The following is a 14,855-nucleotide window of genomic DNA, read 5'->3' on the forward strand; positions in this document are numbered from 1 at the left end:
TTTGATATTAGAATCGCTACTCCAGCTTGTTTCTTGGGACCATTTGCTTGGTAGATTGTTTTCCAACCTTTTACTCTGAGGTAGTGTCTGTCCTTTCCACAGAGGTACGTTTCCTGAATGCAGCAAAATGTTGGGTCCTGTTTACGTATCCAGTCTGATAGTCTATGTCTTTTTACTGGAGAATTGAGTCCATTGATATTAAGAGATATTAAGGAAAAATGAGTGTTGTTTCCTGTTATTTTTGTTATTGGCAGTGGAGATATGTTTGTGTAGCTACCTTCTTTTACGGTTTTTGGAGGATTACTTTCCTGCTTTTTCCAGGTTGTAGTTTCCCTCCTTGTGATGGAGTTTTCCACCAATTATCCGTTGAAGTGCTGGGTTTGTGTTGAGATACTGTGTAAATTTGGATTTGTCATGGAATATTTTGGTTTCTCCATCAATAATGATTGAGAGTTTTGCTGGGTATAGTAGTCTGGGCTGACATTTATGTTCTTTTAGGGTCTGTATGATATCAGTCCAGGATCTTCTGGCTTTTATGGTCTCTGGTGAAAAGTCTGGTGTAATTCTTATAGGTCTGCCTTTATATGTTACTTTGCCTTTTTCCCTTACTGCTTTTAGTATTTTTTCTTTGTTTTGTACATTTGATGTTTTGACTATTATGTGGCGGGAAGTATTTCTTTTCTGGTCTAAACTATTTGGAGTTCTGTAGGCTTCTTGTATATTTATGGACATCTCTTTCTTTAGGTGAGGGAAGTTTTCCTCTATAATTTTGTTGAGAATATTTACTGGTCCTTTAAGTTGGGAGTCTTCCCCCTCATCTATTCCTATTATCCTTAGGTTTGGCCTTCTCATTGTGTCTTGGATTTCTTGTATATTTTGGGTTAGTAGCTTTTTGTATTTTGCATTTTCTTTGACAGTTGTGTCAATGTTTTCCATGGTATCTTCTGCACATGAGATTCTCTCTTCCATCTCTTGTATTCTGTTGGTAATACTTGTATCTATGACTCCTGATCGTTTTTTTAAGTTTTGTATCTCCAGGGTGTTCTCCCTTTGTGATTTCTTTATTGTTTCTACTTCCGTTTTTAGATCCTGCATGGTTTTGTTTAATTCCTTCTCCCGTTTGGTTGCATTTTCTTGTAATTCCTTAAGGGATTTTTGTGTTTCCTCTCTAAGGGTTTCTATCTGTTCTTTGAGAGTGTTATTTATGTCTTTCTTAAAGTCCTCTATCATCATCATGAGAAGTGATTTTAATTCTGAATCCTGCCTTTCTGGTGTGATGGGGTGTTCAGGGCTTGCTATGATGGGGGAACTGGGTTCTGATGATGCCATGTAACTTTGGTTTCTGTTGCTTACGTTCTTGCGCCTGCCTTTTGCCATCTGGTTAATTCTAGTGTTACCTGTACTTCTGTCTCTGATTGAAGCCTGTCTTTCCTGTTGTCTAGCTTTTGTTTGGTCTTCTAGGAGTCCAGATGTCTTTGTGATTTTTTTCCAGCTGCCCTGATTACAGTGGTATCTCTAGGATGCCTCAGGATATGGTGCCTCCAAGGTAGCAGTCCAGCTAGATGTCTGCTGTTCTGGGTGCAGTGTCTCCTCTTGGCTATCTCAGGGTATGTTGTCTGACACTCTGAGTTCAGTTGTTCCTCTGTGGCTCTGGGTTGAGCGGACCTTCCAGTATGTTTCAGGTGGAATCCGGGGTCCACACAACTGCAGACCTGGTAGAGGTCTGGTCTGGGGCTCAGACCCTGCAGGCCTCAGGCCGGAGGGGGGGCGAGCAGCAGAAGGAGCGTGCTAGCACCGGCTATGGGTTCTATGGATCCCCCAGAATGTGTCTGGGGGGCTCCTAGGTGCACTCACTCTCAGGCCTCAGACTGCAGGAGGGGCGAGCGGCAGAAGGGGCGTGCTAGCTCTGGCTATGGGTTCTATGGATCCCCCAAAATGTGTCTGGGGGGCTCCTGGGTGCACTTACCAGCAGGCCTCAGACTGCAGGAGGGGCGAGCGGCGGAAGGGGTGTGCTAGCGCTGGCTATGGGTCTATGGATCCCCCAGAATTTGTCTGGGGGGTTCCTGGGTGCACTTACCCGCAGGCCTCAGACTGCAGGAGGGGCGAGCGGCGGAAGGGGCGTGCTAGCGCTGGCTATGGGTCTATGGATCCCCCAGAATGTGTCTGGGGGGCTCCTGGGTGCACTTACCAGCAGGCCTCAGACTGCAGGAGGGGCGAGCGGCGGAAGGGGTGTGCTAGCGCTGGCTATGGGTCTATGGATCCCCCAGAATTTGTCTGGGGGGTTCCTGGGTGCACTTACCCGCAGGCCTCAGACTGCAGGAGGGGCGAGCGGCGGAAGGGGCGTGCTAGCGCTGGCTATGGGTCTATGGATCCCCCAGAATGTGTCTGGGGGGCTCCTGGGTGCACTTACCCGCAGGCCTCAGACTGCAGGAGGGGCGAGCGGCGGAAGGGGCGTGCTAGTGCTGGCTATGGGTCTATGGATCCCCCAGAATGTGTCTGGGGGGCTCCTGGGTGCACTTACCCGCAGGCCTCAGACTGCAGGAGGGGCGAGCGGCGGAAGGGGCGTGCTAGCGCTGGCTATGGGTCTATGGATCCCCCAGAATGTGTCTGGGGGGCTCCTGGGTGCACTTACCCGCAGGCCTCAGACTGCAGGAGGGGCGAGCGGCGGAAGGGGCGTGCTAGCGCTGGCTATGGGTCTATGGATCCCCCAGAATGTGTCTGGGGGGCTCCTGGGTGCACTTACCCGCAGGCCTCAGACTGCAGGAGGGGCGAGCGGCGGAAGGGGCGTGCTAGTGCTGGCTATGGGTCTATGGATCCCCCAGAATGTGTCTGGGGGGCTCCTGGGTGCACTTACCTGCAGGCCTCAGACTGCAGGAGGGGCGAGCGGCGGAAGGGGCGTGCTAGCGCTGGCTATGGGTCTATGGATCCCCCAGAATGTGTCTGGGGGGCTCCTGGGTGTACTTACCCGCAGGCCTCAGACTGCAGGAGGGGCGAGCGAACAAAAGCACTCTTAACATATGCTTACCGAACACCAGTTTGTCCATTACTTATTTGTTCAATAGCCGTTTCTCTTTTTTCAGAAATATTAAGTATATTTAATCATTTTCCTTTTTATTTATTCTCTGATATATTACATCCCAACTGCACCCTAGCCTCCCTCCCTTCCCCGAGTCTCTTCCCCCAACCTCCCCTTTCCTTCAGATTCACCACCCTCCACCTCCCCTCAGAAAAGAGCAGCCTCCCAGGGACATCAACCAAACACACCATAAGAAGTTACAATAGGACCAGGCAATATTCTCCCATCACAGCTGAACGAGGAAACCCAATAGGAAGAAAGGGGGTTGCAAAGGCAGTCAAAGGGAGACACCCCTGCTCCCACTGTTAGGAGTCCTGAAGAACCAGGCTATACAACCATAACATGTATGTAGAGGACCTAGGTCAGACATGGCCTCCTGACCTGAGCCTACTTGAGTCCAGTCATCAACAGCCATCTCTTACAGGCATATTCTATGAAGTGTTTCCTGTTATCCTACTGTGTGTGATTTTCTGTAGTGAAAAGGGAGATTTAAGTCTCTTACGGTAAGGAGCAGGAGAAGCATTGTATGCTGCTGGGTACTGTGGGAATACTGAGCAAGGCACCCACTGTCAAAGGACAGGTAACAGGGGTGGCTTCATACAGATTACTGACAAACCTAATGCACACAAACAACCTTTACTGTACTTGAAGTAAGGCTTTAACTTTGAACACATGACCTTAAAGTTCTACAACTGCATTTCTGTCATCTTGCTTAATTGTAGAATGGCGCTGTACTAGCTTTTAAAGGAGGTGTGCCTTTCAGGTGGCTTGATACTGGCTGCCGACTACTCCCAGCTTGAACTGAGGATCCTGGCTCACTTATCTCGTGACTGCCGTCTCATTCAAGTCTTAAATACGGGGGCGGATGTGTTCAGGAGCATTGCTGCTGAGTGGAAGATGGTTGAGCCTGATGCTGTTGGTGACGATCTGAGGCAACAAGCAAAGCAGGTGAACACCGTACACGAGCTTCATGTAAAGAAACGAATTAATTAAATGCTCACAGCAGTTTCAGTTGACGAATGATTCTCTCTGGAGCTTTCAAGTCACATTTGTTGGTCTCATGGTATTTATTAAACTAAGCTCTGTGGGCCACTTAGTGTCAAGAAAGGCCTGTGTATTGAAGTCTGCTGTGGCTAGTCATGGTGTCTGGTACTCAGTAGGTGTTACCTGCAAGTGGCAGGGACGGTGAGGTAGTTGTTATATATGAGGAAGAGTGTGTTTTAAATCTCTAGTCAGTAAATGTCTTGACAGAAAGTTCTATATTTTCTTACAGCATCTAGCCAAAGTGCATTGTATCGAATGTAGCCTAATGATTTTGAAAATAGAATTGGATTGTAATGGATGACGGAGCTCTGAGCTATTCAGCGGCTGTCTTGCACTTTTGCATTGGGTCATTGTTAGTCACAGAAATAGCTAAGGTCATGTTACTATTTCCTGGTTAGATTAATATCAACATTTCCCAACCATACAACCCGTGGAAAATCAGATGTCATTTTCCAGAGACCTTCTGTAGGTTCCCTTTTGTCCCAGACGTAGCTGGTGGGAAATGCTTCCTCTCACCAGTGCAGTTTAGCACCAACACCTGTCCCCACTGTTTAAAAAGCTAGCTCTGCTCTTTATTTCCTGAATCAGCATTCAGCAAGAGTCAAACCCTTAGTAATACAGGAAAAGCTTTCCTGTAATTAACACTTATAGCCCACTCTTGAGACAGGTGTCATTTATATCCCTGTTTTATGGAGAGGGAACAGACACAAAGTTAGAGATTTGTTTTCACGTATTTAAGTGGTGGAGTCAGGAGAAGCAGGGAACAATCACTCAGTGTATCTGACTTCTGAATCCAGCTTTCCAGGGGGATGCTGTCTGTAGTCATCAGTGCTGGCCTGCCCTGTCTCAACGTGTACCGAGTGATCTAATCCCCAAGTTTTGCTGAGATTTCAGACCACACTAAGCTAAAGCAGACAAGTGCACTTGGAATCACAACAAAATAGTTTTAAAAGCTGGAAGGAAGAATAAATGGAGGTTTAAATTAAAGAGCCCTTGGCCTGGTGTGGTGACACACACTTTCACACCCCAGGGCATGGGCAGGTCAATCTGCATAGCAAGTCAGGCCAGCCAGAACTACACAGTGAGATCCTATCTAAAATGAAATCTAAAAATCCCACAAAATATTTAAGAAAAGAGGTATGTCACATTAAAAGTTTTTAGGATTTCAATAAGCATTTTATTTGATAAGCAAATTATCCTTTTTGTTGTTTGGTTTGTTTTTATTGTTGTTTTGTTTTGAGACAGGATTTCTCTGTTGACCTGGCTTACCTGGTCACTCTGTAGATCTGGTTAGCCTTGAATGTAGAGATCTGCCTGCCTGACTAAAGGCCACCACTGCCCAGCAGGAAGTTCTCTTTTAATATTTTATTCAGCATTCATATGGAACTTGCATTGTGCCGGTTTCCTGAATACCCCCAAGCCATCACTTTTTATTGTAGCAATCTCACAATACTAATCTTCATGTTTTGGATTAGAGCATTTAACTATAGAGGTCAGGTGGCTGTGGCAAGATCATGCATGACTCCAGGCAGGACCTGCTATTAACTGTAGAGCTTACAAAATTTACTGCCAAGGTTTTATTTGATACTTTTTTCTTGAAGATTTATTTATCTATTTTATGTATATGAGCACACTGTCACTGACACACCAGAAGAGGGCATTGGATCCAATTACTGATGGTTGTGAGCCACCATGTGGTTGCTGGGAATTAAACTCATGACCTCTGGAAGAGTAGTCAGTACTCTTAACCCCTGAGCCATCTTGCCTCTGCCTTCTTCAGCAAATTCTATGGACGAAATATTAAACTTAATCCAGATAAATTTTGCATTTGTGGGATGTTAGACTTTAGGCAGCTCTAAGTTGAAGATATTTCTTTCTAGAGAAGTTTTCCCTATTTTCAAACTGTTTGTTCCTGTCTTACCAGTGGGCGAGGACAGGAATATGTGCAAAACTTTCTTAGCAGACTTATAGGCATCTCCTTAGCAGATACCACTGAGGTACTCTGGGGGATAAAATCTGCTCTAATGGCTGGTGGGTAATTAAACACAGAAATCAATCTATTTTGACTGCTCTCCCCCCAGTCATATTCACACTGTATTGTTAAACACATACAAAGTAATGCCCAGAGGCAGACCAGGTGTTTGCTGGGTATCAGCCCACTAAAGCTGATCTAATTATTTCTTTGGTTCACTATGAAGTAAAAAGTTTACCAAGGTATCAGTTCTAATGAACACTGTATTCTTAGGTTTTCATGGCTATGCCCTTCAGCTTACTGATCATCATGCCTCCCTTTCAGATTTGCTATGGAATTATATATGGGATGGGAGCTAAGTCTTTAGGAGAGCAGATGGGCATTAAAGAAAACGATGCTGCTTGCTATATTGACTCTTTCAAGTCCAGATATAAAGGTAAGAAGTTTAAAGATCTTGTAGCTACTCACTATATTAATTAAATTCATACCACAGAAATTTATTAAAATCTTTATTAATCAGAAGTTTTACCAGGAATTATTGAGGGCAAATAGCATACAGCTTACTGTCATTATTTATTAAGATCAGCTTGTTTAAATATAGGCAGAGTCAGATGTAAGCAGGCATACTTGCTATCTATGCTGTACACTGTGCCTATCTCCAAAATGTTGACTTGTATTTTAGATTTAGATAGTTTTAGATTGACAGTAAAACATTTATTATTATTGTATTAGAAACTCTGAGTGACTATTATGATAGAGCAGTTTACATACCTTAAATTATCTCTTCTTTTAAAAGCTTATCACAGTATAACTTATATACAATTAAAGTCACTGTTTCCATATACATACTTCTATGAAGTTTGACAGCTGTATGTAGTCATATATTCTGTGCTTCAGCCAAGACACAGAAGATGGGGGAGAGGGGAGGTTTGGGGGGAGGAGAGGAAGGAAGGAAAGCTGTGGCTGCTATGTAATATATGAGAGAAGAATAAATAAATAAGAAAGAAAGAAAAGGAACAACCAGCAGTCCCTTGAAAAAGCCTGTGCTGATGAGAAGTTTGTGTTCTTTTGTGTTTTCTTTGCAAGAATGAAGTCATAGTACTTAGAAAGCCACTGTCCATGTCTCAAAAGCACTGTAGGGAAGAACGGCAGAATGGATCTATGCAGAGATGAGAGGCTCTGGGATGAAGGCTATTGTGCTTTGTAGATAACTCATCATATTTGAAACAGTCATGGGCCTTGTAGGAATAAACTAAACAGGAGACCTGATTCATGTTCTCACAGAGCTTAGCTTCTTTTTATCATACTTGGCAGAGAGCAGCCGGTAGGAATGAGAATACTTATTTCTCACTTCCTCAGGTCTTCCAAGCAATGTGTCTACTCTAGTTTGTGGGTTGATTCTTGTCCTTGATGTGGAGAAGGGGAAATCATCTAGAAGTAGTATTGATCCTCTGAGAGCCAACAGGGGAGAGCCACGTAACCCTGACAGAGGATTAAACTCCCCATGGCTGAAAGCAGGCAGTTCATGATTAACTGGAGTTATTCTTGGATTGAGATATTTACTGTAGATGCCTTTTTTTAAAAAAAACACCCCATGTTTCTGAATTTTTTCCCTCAAATTTGAGTAAAAATTGTCTTAATTCTTGCAAAGATAGAAGACTTTGTTCAAAATAAGTAAAAGTGATTAGAATCACAGCATGTCTTAGGTAATCCATGAGGTTTTTCAGATGCTACCTACTTTCTGCAAGCTACATGTCTGTGTGTGGGTTTGGGGCTGTGCATATTCCGAGGCATTTTATAGATGACTGTCCTCCACCCCACTTGGAGTTGAAATTTAGGAAGTAGGAATATGACAGAAAAGTGGTACGAGAGAACAGAGATGGCGGGAAGCCCACATTCAGGAGCACATAGACATGGCACCTGCAGATGAGGCCTTCAGGGGCTGGAACAGAGATGAATGCAGATGGTTTAGTCATGACACTGTGGACAGTAGGAGTGATGGCTGCTGTGAGTAGCAGGAACAAGAACCAGGAAGACCAGGAGGCTCGGTGGGATTTTTGTTGTATAGAAACAGTGAGTGACACACAGGGTAGATTTTGGTTATAATTGTTTTTGTATTTTCTTTTAGGGATTAATCATTTCATGAGGGACACAGTGAAGAACTGTAGAAGAAATGGATTTGTTGAGACAATTTTGGGAAGACGTAGATATTTGCCAGGAATCAAAGATGACAATCCTTATCATAAAGCACACGTATGTTGAAATTTTTCTGAGTTTTAACATTTCAATGACATTTAATATTCAATAAAGACTGTAATGTTCCTTTAAGGAACTCTACGTAATTGGATTTTCTGAATAAACAAAGTTGGCCATTGGTTTTATAAGGAACTGTTGGGGCGATGACACTGTTTTGGGAAGGAGAATATAAAACTCTGGTCACTTAATACTTCAGCGTAATACTTACTAGTTTTGGTGACTGACTGTAAGTAAATGCTTGTTTTCCAGTGCTAGGGTTGAACTTTTGGTCACAGTCATAACAGGCAAGCACTCTAATGTTGCAGTGTATTCCCCTCTTCACCCCTGGTTATGCTAATGTTGCAGTGTATTCCCCTCTTCACCCTGTTTGTCCTCTTTCCTTCCCACAACTTTCTGAGATAACCTGAGTTGCCCAGGCTCACCCTTTAACACAGGAAAACCTTAAAAGTGGGATGCTTCTGCCTCGTGTCTGTCTAAGGCTACAGACCTGGACCACATGCTCAGCACAAACTCCACTGCCTTTCACTTCCTGCTTTCTCATGTCACACGTTTGCTAACATTTTCCCGTTGTTAGACTTGGATACTCTTAGTTCTTCTTACTCTTTTTACTGTTTTATTAGAGGTTATTAGTTGTCCAGAGTTATTAACAGGGCTACTTTACCATAGTGTTAAAGATCTGTGAAGACAGTTGCTTAACTGATTATCAAAAGTGTTTTTAAATTTTAGGGAGTCATAAAAATATTATAGTTATCTGCACATTTTAGCTGCTATTGCTGTCCAAATTCCCCAATTTTAATGTACTTTGTTCTGTCATTTCTCCATAATTTTGCATGTCAGTGTCTATTGTACAGGTTCTGTCTGGTATACAAAGCTGTCAGGACACTGACGTGTGTTTGGCCTTGATAACAACTGGCTTTTTATCACATCTTCACTGTCCAGCCTCTATACACAGCAGCTGTTCAGGCTGTTTATCATCTGACTCAAGTAGCCACTGTAATTGTACCTCGTGGAAACATGGGTTTAAAATCTTAAATCATGGAAGAAAGCAAGCAGTGTATAAAAACATCCTTTCTGTATACCCAGTTATTTAGTTGCAGGGAAGAGGTGTGTATTGGAACAGATTCTTGAAGTCTATTCTAAGTTCAGAGTGCTCGAAACGTGCAAAAGATAATTGGCTCTTTTTAGAAGTTGTAAGATTTTTAACAGGTTCTGTCCCTGTGAGATCCTTCCTGTGGGCCATGAGAAGGATGTGCTTATCCTTATGTCAGGTCTAAATGGTTGGAATACCTACCCATCATCACAGTGTAGGGTATAACATACAACCAAAACTTGATTGGCACCTGGAGAAGGATTAATATAACCCCCAATCCAAGCTGGTGTAGCAAAGTGACAATATAGTGAGGCCACCAGGAATGAGACACAAATTCTCCACATACTTGTTTTTTTCTACAAGTACCCTTCTAACAGAATCTCCCAGTTTGTCACAACTGATCCACTGTACTTTTTAATTTTTACAGGCTTGTTATTAATCTTCTACTTAACAAGCTGCTGTGACTGCTATCTGTCCCCCAGCTTAAACTCTGCCAGGCCCCCACTGCCTCTGCAATTACCAATTGTCCTACCTTGTATCACCATCACCACCATCTTATCTGGTTTCTTTTCTTTTCTATCAACCTCCCCACAAGATTTAGTCTCTTAAGAACAAGGACCATATCTCTTTCCCCTTTTGTATCTCCACTGTTGTCAAAGACAGCAGGTTCTAGAGGTTAGGAAGTCCCGGAGTGTGGTGCAGATATCTGCTGAATCTCAGTTGAGAGCCTTCTTCAAGAATCAAGACATGATGGAGGGTCTTACATGACAGGACCAAGCAATTATGTTAGCTGGGCCTTCTGTAAAACAAACAAACAGCATTTATACTGCCTCAGCTCTTCGTCCTGAGTGTCAGACATTGAGTATGAAAGATCAAGGAAGTAACTGGAGTTCTTCTGATGCTACTTTTATTCAGAGAGAGTTTTTTTTTTGCAGGAGACTAGAATGATCAGAAATATGGAATTACTTGGATGCTATTCCAGGTATTGAAGCAAGACTGTTAAAACCAGATTATTTATATATATATATATATATATATATATATATATATATATATATATATATATATATATATATAGTGTTTATATATTAAATGCATGCATAGTGTTGGCTTTTCACTGTAACCTGATGATTTACCAGATCTTCATCTACTAGTTAGTTGCTGTTCCCGGATATGTTTCCTCAATATCTTGTGATCTTGTCGGCTTTCTACAACCTTCAGATTGCTACTTATGGGATCTGATGATTACTCCAAGAGAAAGAATGACTTCCAATTCCAAGACTGTTTTTGTTTTTCTTGATTTCTCCCTTTTTAAAAATTGCCTAGATGACCATGTCGGTCTGTGGACATGGCTATAGATATTGTCTTGATTGCTAACTGATGTAGGAAGACCTAGCCCACTGAGGGTGTCACCATTCCCTAAGCAGAGAGGGTCCTGAACGGAACTGTATAAGACAGGAGAAAACAAGCAAATGAAGATTCATACATTTTTTTTTCTCTGATATTGACTATTCTTTAAGTTCCTGCCTTGACTTACTCTCAATGATAAACTGAAGCTGGAATTATAATTATAATCCACAGGAACTCATTCTTGAAGTTGCTTTTAGTCAGGAAAATAAACTATGTATAATGGCTGAGAAAGGCAACAGTCAGTTATGCAGCCTACTATACAGAGATGCATGGTTTCAAAGGAGCAGAGAAGGTGACACTCTGAATTCCAGTCCCTCTTAAGACTTCACAGTTGTTTTATCAACAGTTTATCTCTTCAGCAGACGGTGAACATACTTTAGAGACAGGTATAGCATCTTCAGAGGAGCTCTCCAGTTACATTGACTGCCTTCCTTAAAAGATATTCTTGCCATTTTCTGGGCCATTTTGAGGCACCAGAACTAGTATTTATGAGCAGATGGTACCTAGATATTAAACCAGGTTTACTTCTTGACTGTTAAGATGATCCTGGCAGCAGTTATTTCAAGGAAGCTCTAATTTAATAGTTAGAGATATAGAGTCTACATTTTCTCTGACCACCCATGAAAAATCTTGTCAGAGGGCTTCAGACCTTCTGGCTAAACTTGCGTGGGACCAGGAAGCTATTGATACAGAAAATGTCCAATCTATGCCACAAAGAATACTCCTATGCCTACTTAGAATTAGCAGTGTTTTTAAGAATAAACCCTTAGAGTGAAGTTTGTAAACCCTTAGAGTGAAGTTATATATAGTAAAATAAATTTGATCTACTGGATACATTCTAAGTTCAGACAGCTAAAGGATCCTTAACTGAATATTGAAGATTTTTAAATCACAGCAGTCCAACCTTATGCTTGGTCTAGTCTCATGTGGATGGCACAGAAGGTAGGGCTGGAGATTGTTGTTTGTAGGATGCTGCCTAACTGTTGATGTCCTTGGTCACATTTCAAACTTCTGGCTGCAGATATGACCACTAATCTGTGGGCACTGAGGGCAAATTGAGACCATGTTGAGATCTATCATTAAGCACCTGTAATTGTCATTTATAGGCTGAACGTCAGGCCATTAATACAACAGTCCAAGGATCAGCTGCTGATATAGTCAAAATAGCCACAGTTAACATTCAGAAGCAATTAGAGACCTTCCATTCAACCTTCAAATCCCATGGTCATCGGGAAAGTATGCTCCAGAATGACCGAACAGGTTTGTCTATCAGTGAGGTACTTGGTAGATCTAACATGGTGAAAATGATTGCATCTGAAAGGTGGGTGTGGGAAGGGCATATTTTATATTTTTATTTCTAAGAATCCTCAAATGTTTTGGTACCAGATGTCTTTATACTCTAGGAAATTATTAATGATACCAAAGAATTATTACTATGTAGATTAATATATGTTACCACATTGGAAATTAAAGAATTTTCAGGCTTGGTTTAACATTTTAAGACAATAAAAAAATAAACCTTTCAAAAAAGGGGAAGCTGAAGAGATGGATCAGAGGTTAAGAGTGCATACTGCTCTTGCAAAGGACTTGAATTTGCTTCCTAGCACCCATATCAAAAGGCTGACATGGCTTGTGACTCCAGCTCCAAGTGAGCCAACACCTCTGACCTCCTTAGAAACCTGTACCCACATACACACACTCACACCTGTTCACACATAAGCACACCATATTTTAACATAAGCAACACGTTTTTATGAATGTAAATATTTTTGGAACAGAAGAGAATTAGTCCTCAGTTACTTTATTTTGTATTTCTGTAAGTCTCTTTGATGTCTGACTTATAAAAAGATGGATTCCTGCTTCTGGGCAATTTTGTATCACATATCTGTTAATCTGTAAGAGGTGGTCAAAAAGGCACATCCAGCAAAACCATCTGTAGTGCTGATTTGACTTTGCACATGAAGGTATCCTCTGTGGCCCAGTTCATTGACTGTTCCCTGGTGTAGTGCTCGGCCCCATCTCTCAGGATGAAAGATACTTAGAGAAAGAGGTTAGAGAAGTTCAGAGTGAGCTCTTCATAGCTTGTTTACTTCCTTCTTTCTGCAACGAAGTTATTGGGGATTTGAGTTTGCCTGCTAGGCAGCAGCCAGTATTTTCTTGATAGTTCCAAGACCTGTGTGTTTTAAAATATTAGTTAAAATTTCAAGTTTCCCAAAATTCCTTAAGAACAAAACAAAACAAAACAAAATTACTTTCCTCTAGTTTGATGACATACTGCTCAGTTTTGCTCTTTTTCTTGGAGCAGGATTGTTGCCAAAGAGAAAACTTAAAGGGATGTTTTGTCCTATGAGAGGAGGATTCTTCATCCTTCAACTTCATGACGAGCTTTTATATGAAGTGGCAGAAGAGGATGTTGTTCAGGTATTTTTTTCAGTGTATAGTCTGTTATGTAGACAGCAGACGGTGGAGTCAGAATGAATGGTTCTTTGCCACGCATGGTGTCTGGACCCTCTATAGCACAGGCTGGATGCATAAATGTTGAATCCCTATAGGGAGAAAAACTAAGCATGCTCAATTTCATGCTGAAAGTAAGGGGATTCTTGATGCAAACATGTTTGTCTGAGGTCTTGTCCTGAGTGTTTCCAAGTTCTGAACTTCTCATCAGTGCAGGGCAGTCTGAGTGCCTGGCTCATTTCTGATTGTGTTTAAGCAACACTCAGTGCAGAGCACCAGTCTGGTTTATCTTTCTCTGTGGGTGAGCTGGGAAACTTCCTTTGATTGGAAGGAGTTTATTAACCTCTTTTTTTTTATTTATAGGTAGCTCAGATTGTCAAGAATGAAATGGAATGTGCTATAAAACTTTCTGTGAAGCTGAAAGTGAAAGTGAAAATAGGTGCCAGCTGGGGAGAGCTGAAGGACTTTGATGTATGATGGTGCAGTTAACCAGGACCCCAGAGCAGCCTGGTACAGATAGTCACTTAGAAAGCATAGAGTCTACCCTTTCACCTGCTCTCAAGTATGATGCACTTAAATGAACAGGTCTCTATTGGGTTTTCTGATGTATACCTCAGTCCAGTCCCTGTAGTGTCACAAGGTTTTGAGGGGAGATTCATTAGTTATCCTCACTCTCAAAGAGTATTTATGAATTTGCTTTTCATAATTTATTAGAGTGTTGAACAGTCTCAGAATGTATGCTTGAAAATGCACTTAGCACTTTGGGTCCTCAGCCGTGTAGAATGTGAAGGAGTGGAGCTGCTGCCTCAGAGCCATTTCATGATGAAATCCCCCAAGAGCCATAGGCAATGCTCAGTTCCAGCCATTAGAGTTACGCAGTGTGCGTGATCATTTCCGACAGTAAAACTTCTGAAGTAGAATTTTAAAATCCCAAATCAAAATTCTATAAGATAGTAAGATGTGTGAAAGGACTCTAGAAATGAGTTTTCATGAACTGTTGCTGCTTGTTCTTTTCCTCACCATTCCAACAAAGGAAGGATTTGGAATTCTTTTCAAATGAGCTGTTCCCCATAAGAAGTGTCTGTCAGCTTAGATATTGATTGCACTTGAACCTAACACTGCCAGGACAGGAAATGTCCCTTTGCCAGCCTCTTAGTGCCTCTGGCTGTATTTGCGGTATGGAGAGAATTCTCAGGCTCAAAACATTTGATTTCTTTACTTACAACTAATCTTTTTGCTGTTCAAATAAATTTATGAGAAACCTATGTTAATGTTTTTAATTTTTAAAATCTAAGAATATCAGAAACCTTTGTTGTTTATCAGAGAATTTTTGTGTGTGTGTTAATCATGATGAAAAGAGATACCTGCTTCATCAGATACGGTTGGATGGATGGGTAGGAATGGGGCAGAAGATGGCCCCAAACTCTCAGTCCTGACTCCTTCATTCTTAACTGATGAGTTTATAGGGATGAACTGCCCACCCCCTGCTTCATTATTCCTTGGGGTATTATATGCATATATAGAGACATATATAAACATATGTACACACATAT

The 14,855-nt window shown here is 41.8% G+C and overlaps 1 protein-coding gene across 1 annotated transcript in view; it reads left to right on the forward strand.

Annotated features, from left to right (window-relative positions):
• The window catches only part of Polq (DNA polymerase theta), a 109,721-nt gene extending 95,154 nt beyond the window's left edge, over nucleotides 1–14,567 (forward strand). The window contains exons 25-30 of the mRNA XM_034515555.2: nucleotides 3,840–4,024; nucleotides 6,417–6,528; nucleotides 8,221–8,345; nucleotides 11,955–12,108; nucleotides 13,154–13,269; nucleotides 13,666–14,567. Coding sequence (XP_034371446.1) covers nucleotides 3,840–4,024; nucleotides 6,417–6,528; nucleotides 8,221–8,345; nucleotides 11,955–12,108; nucleotides 13,154–13,269; nucleotides 13,666–13,779 — 806 coding nt within the window. The 3' untranslated portion in view covers nucleotides 13,780–14,567. The remainder of the gene's footprint in view (nucleotides 1–3,839; nucleotides 4,025–6,416; nucleotides 6,529–8,220; nucleotides 8,346–11,954; nucleotides 12,109–13,153; nucleotides 13,270–13,665) is intronic.
• The last annotated feature ends 288 nt before the right edge of the window (nucleotides 14,568–14,855 follow it).

Source organism: Arvicanthis niloticus, chromosome 12 (assembly GCF_011762505.2).
Source record: "Arvicanthis niloticus isolate mArvNil1 chromosome 12, mArvNil1.pat.X, whole genome shotgun sequence".
Classification (NCBI taxonomy): Eukaryota; Metazoa; Chordata; class Mammalia; order Rodentia; family Muridae; genus Arvicanthis; species Arvicanthis niloticus.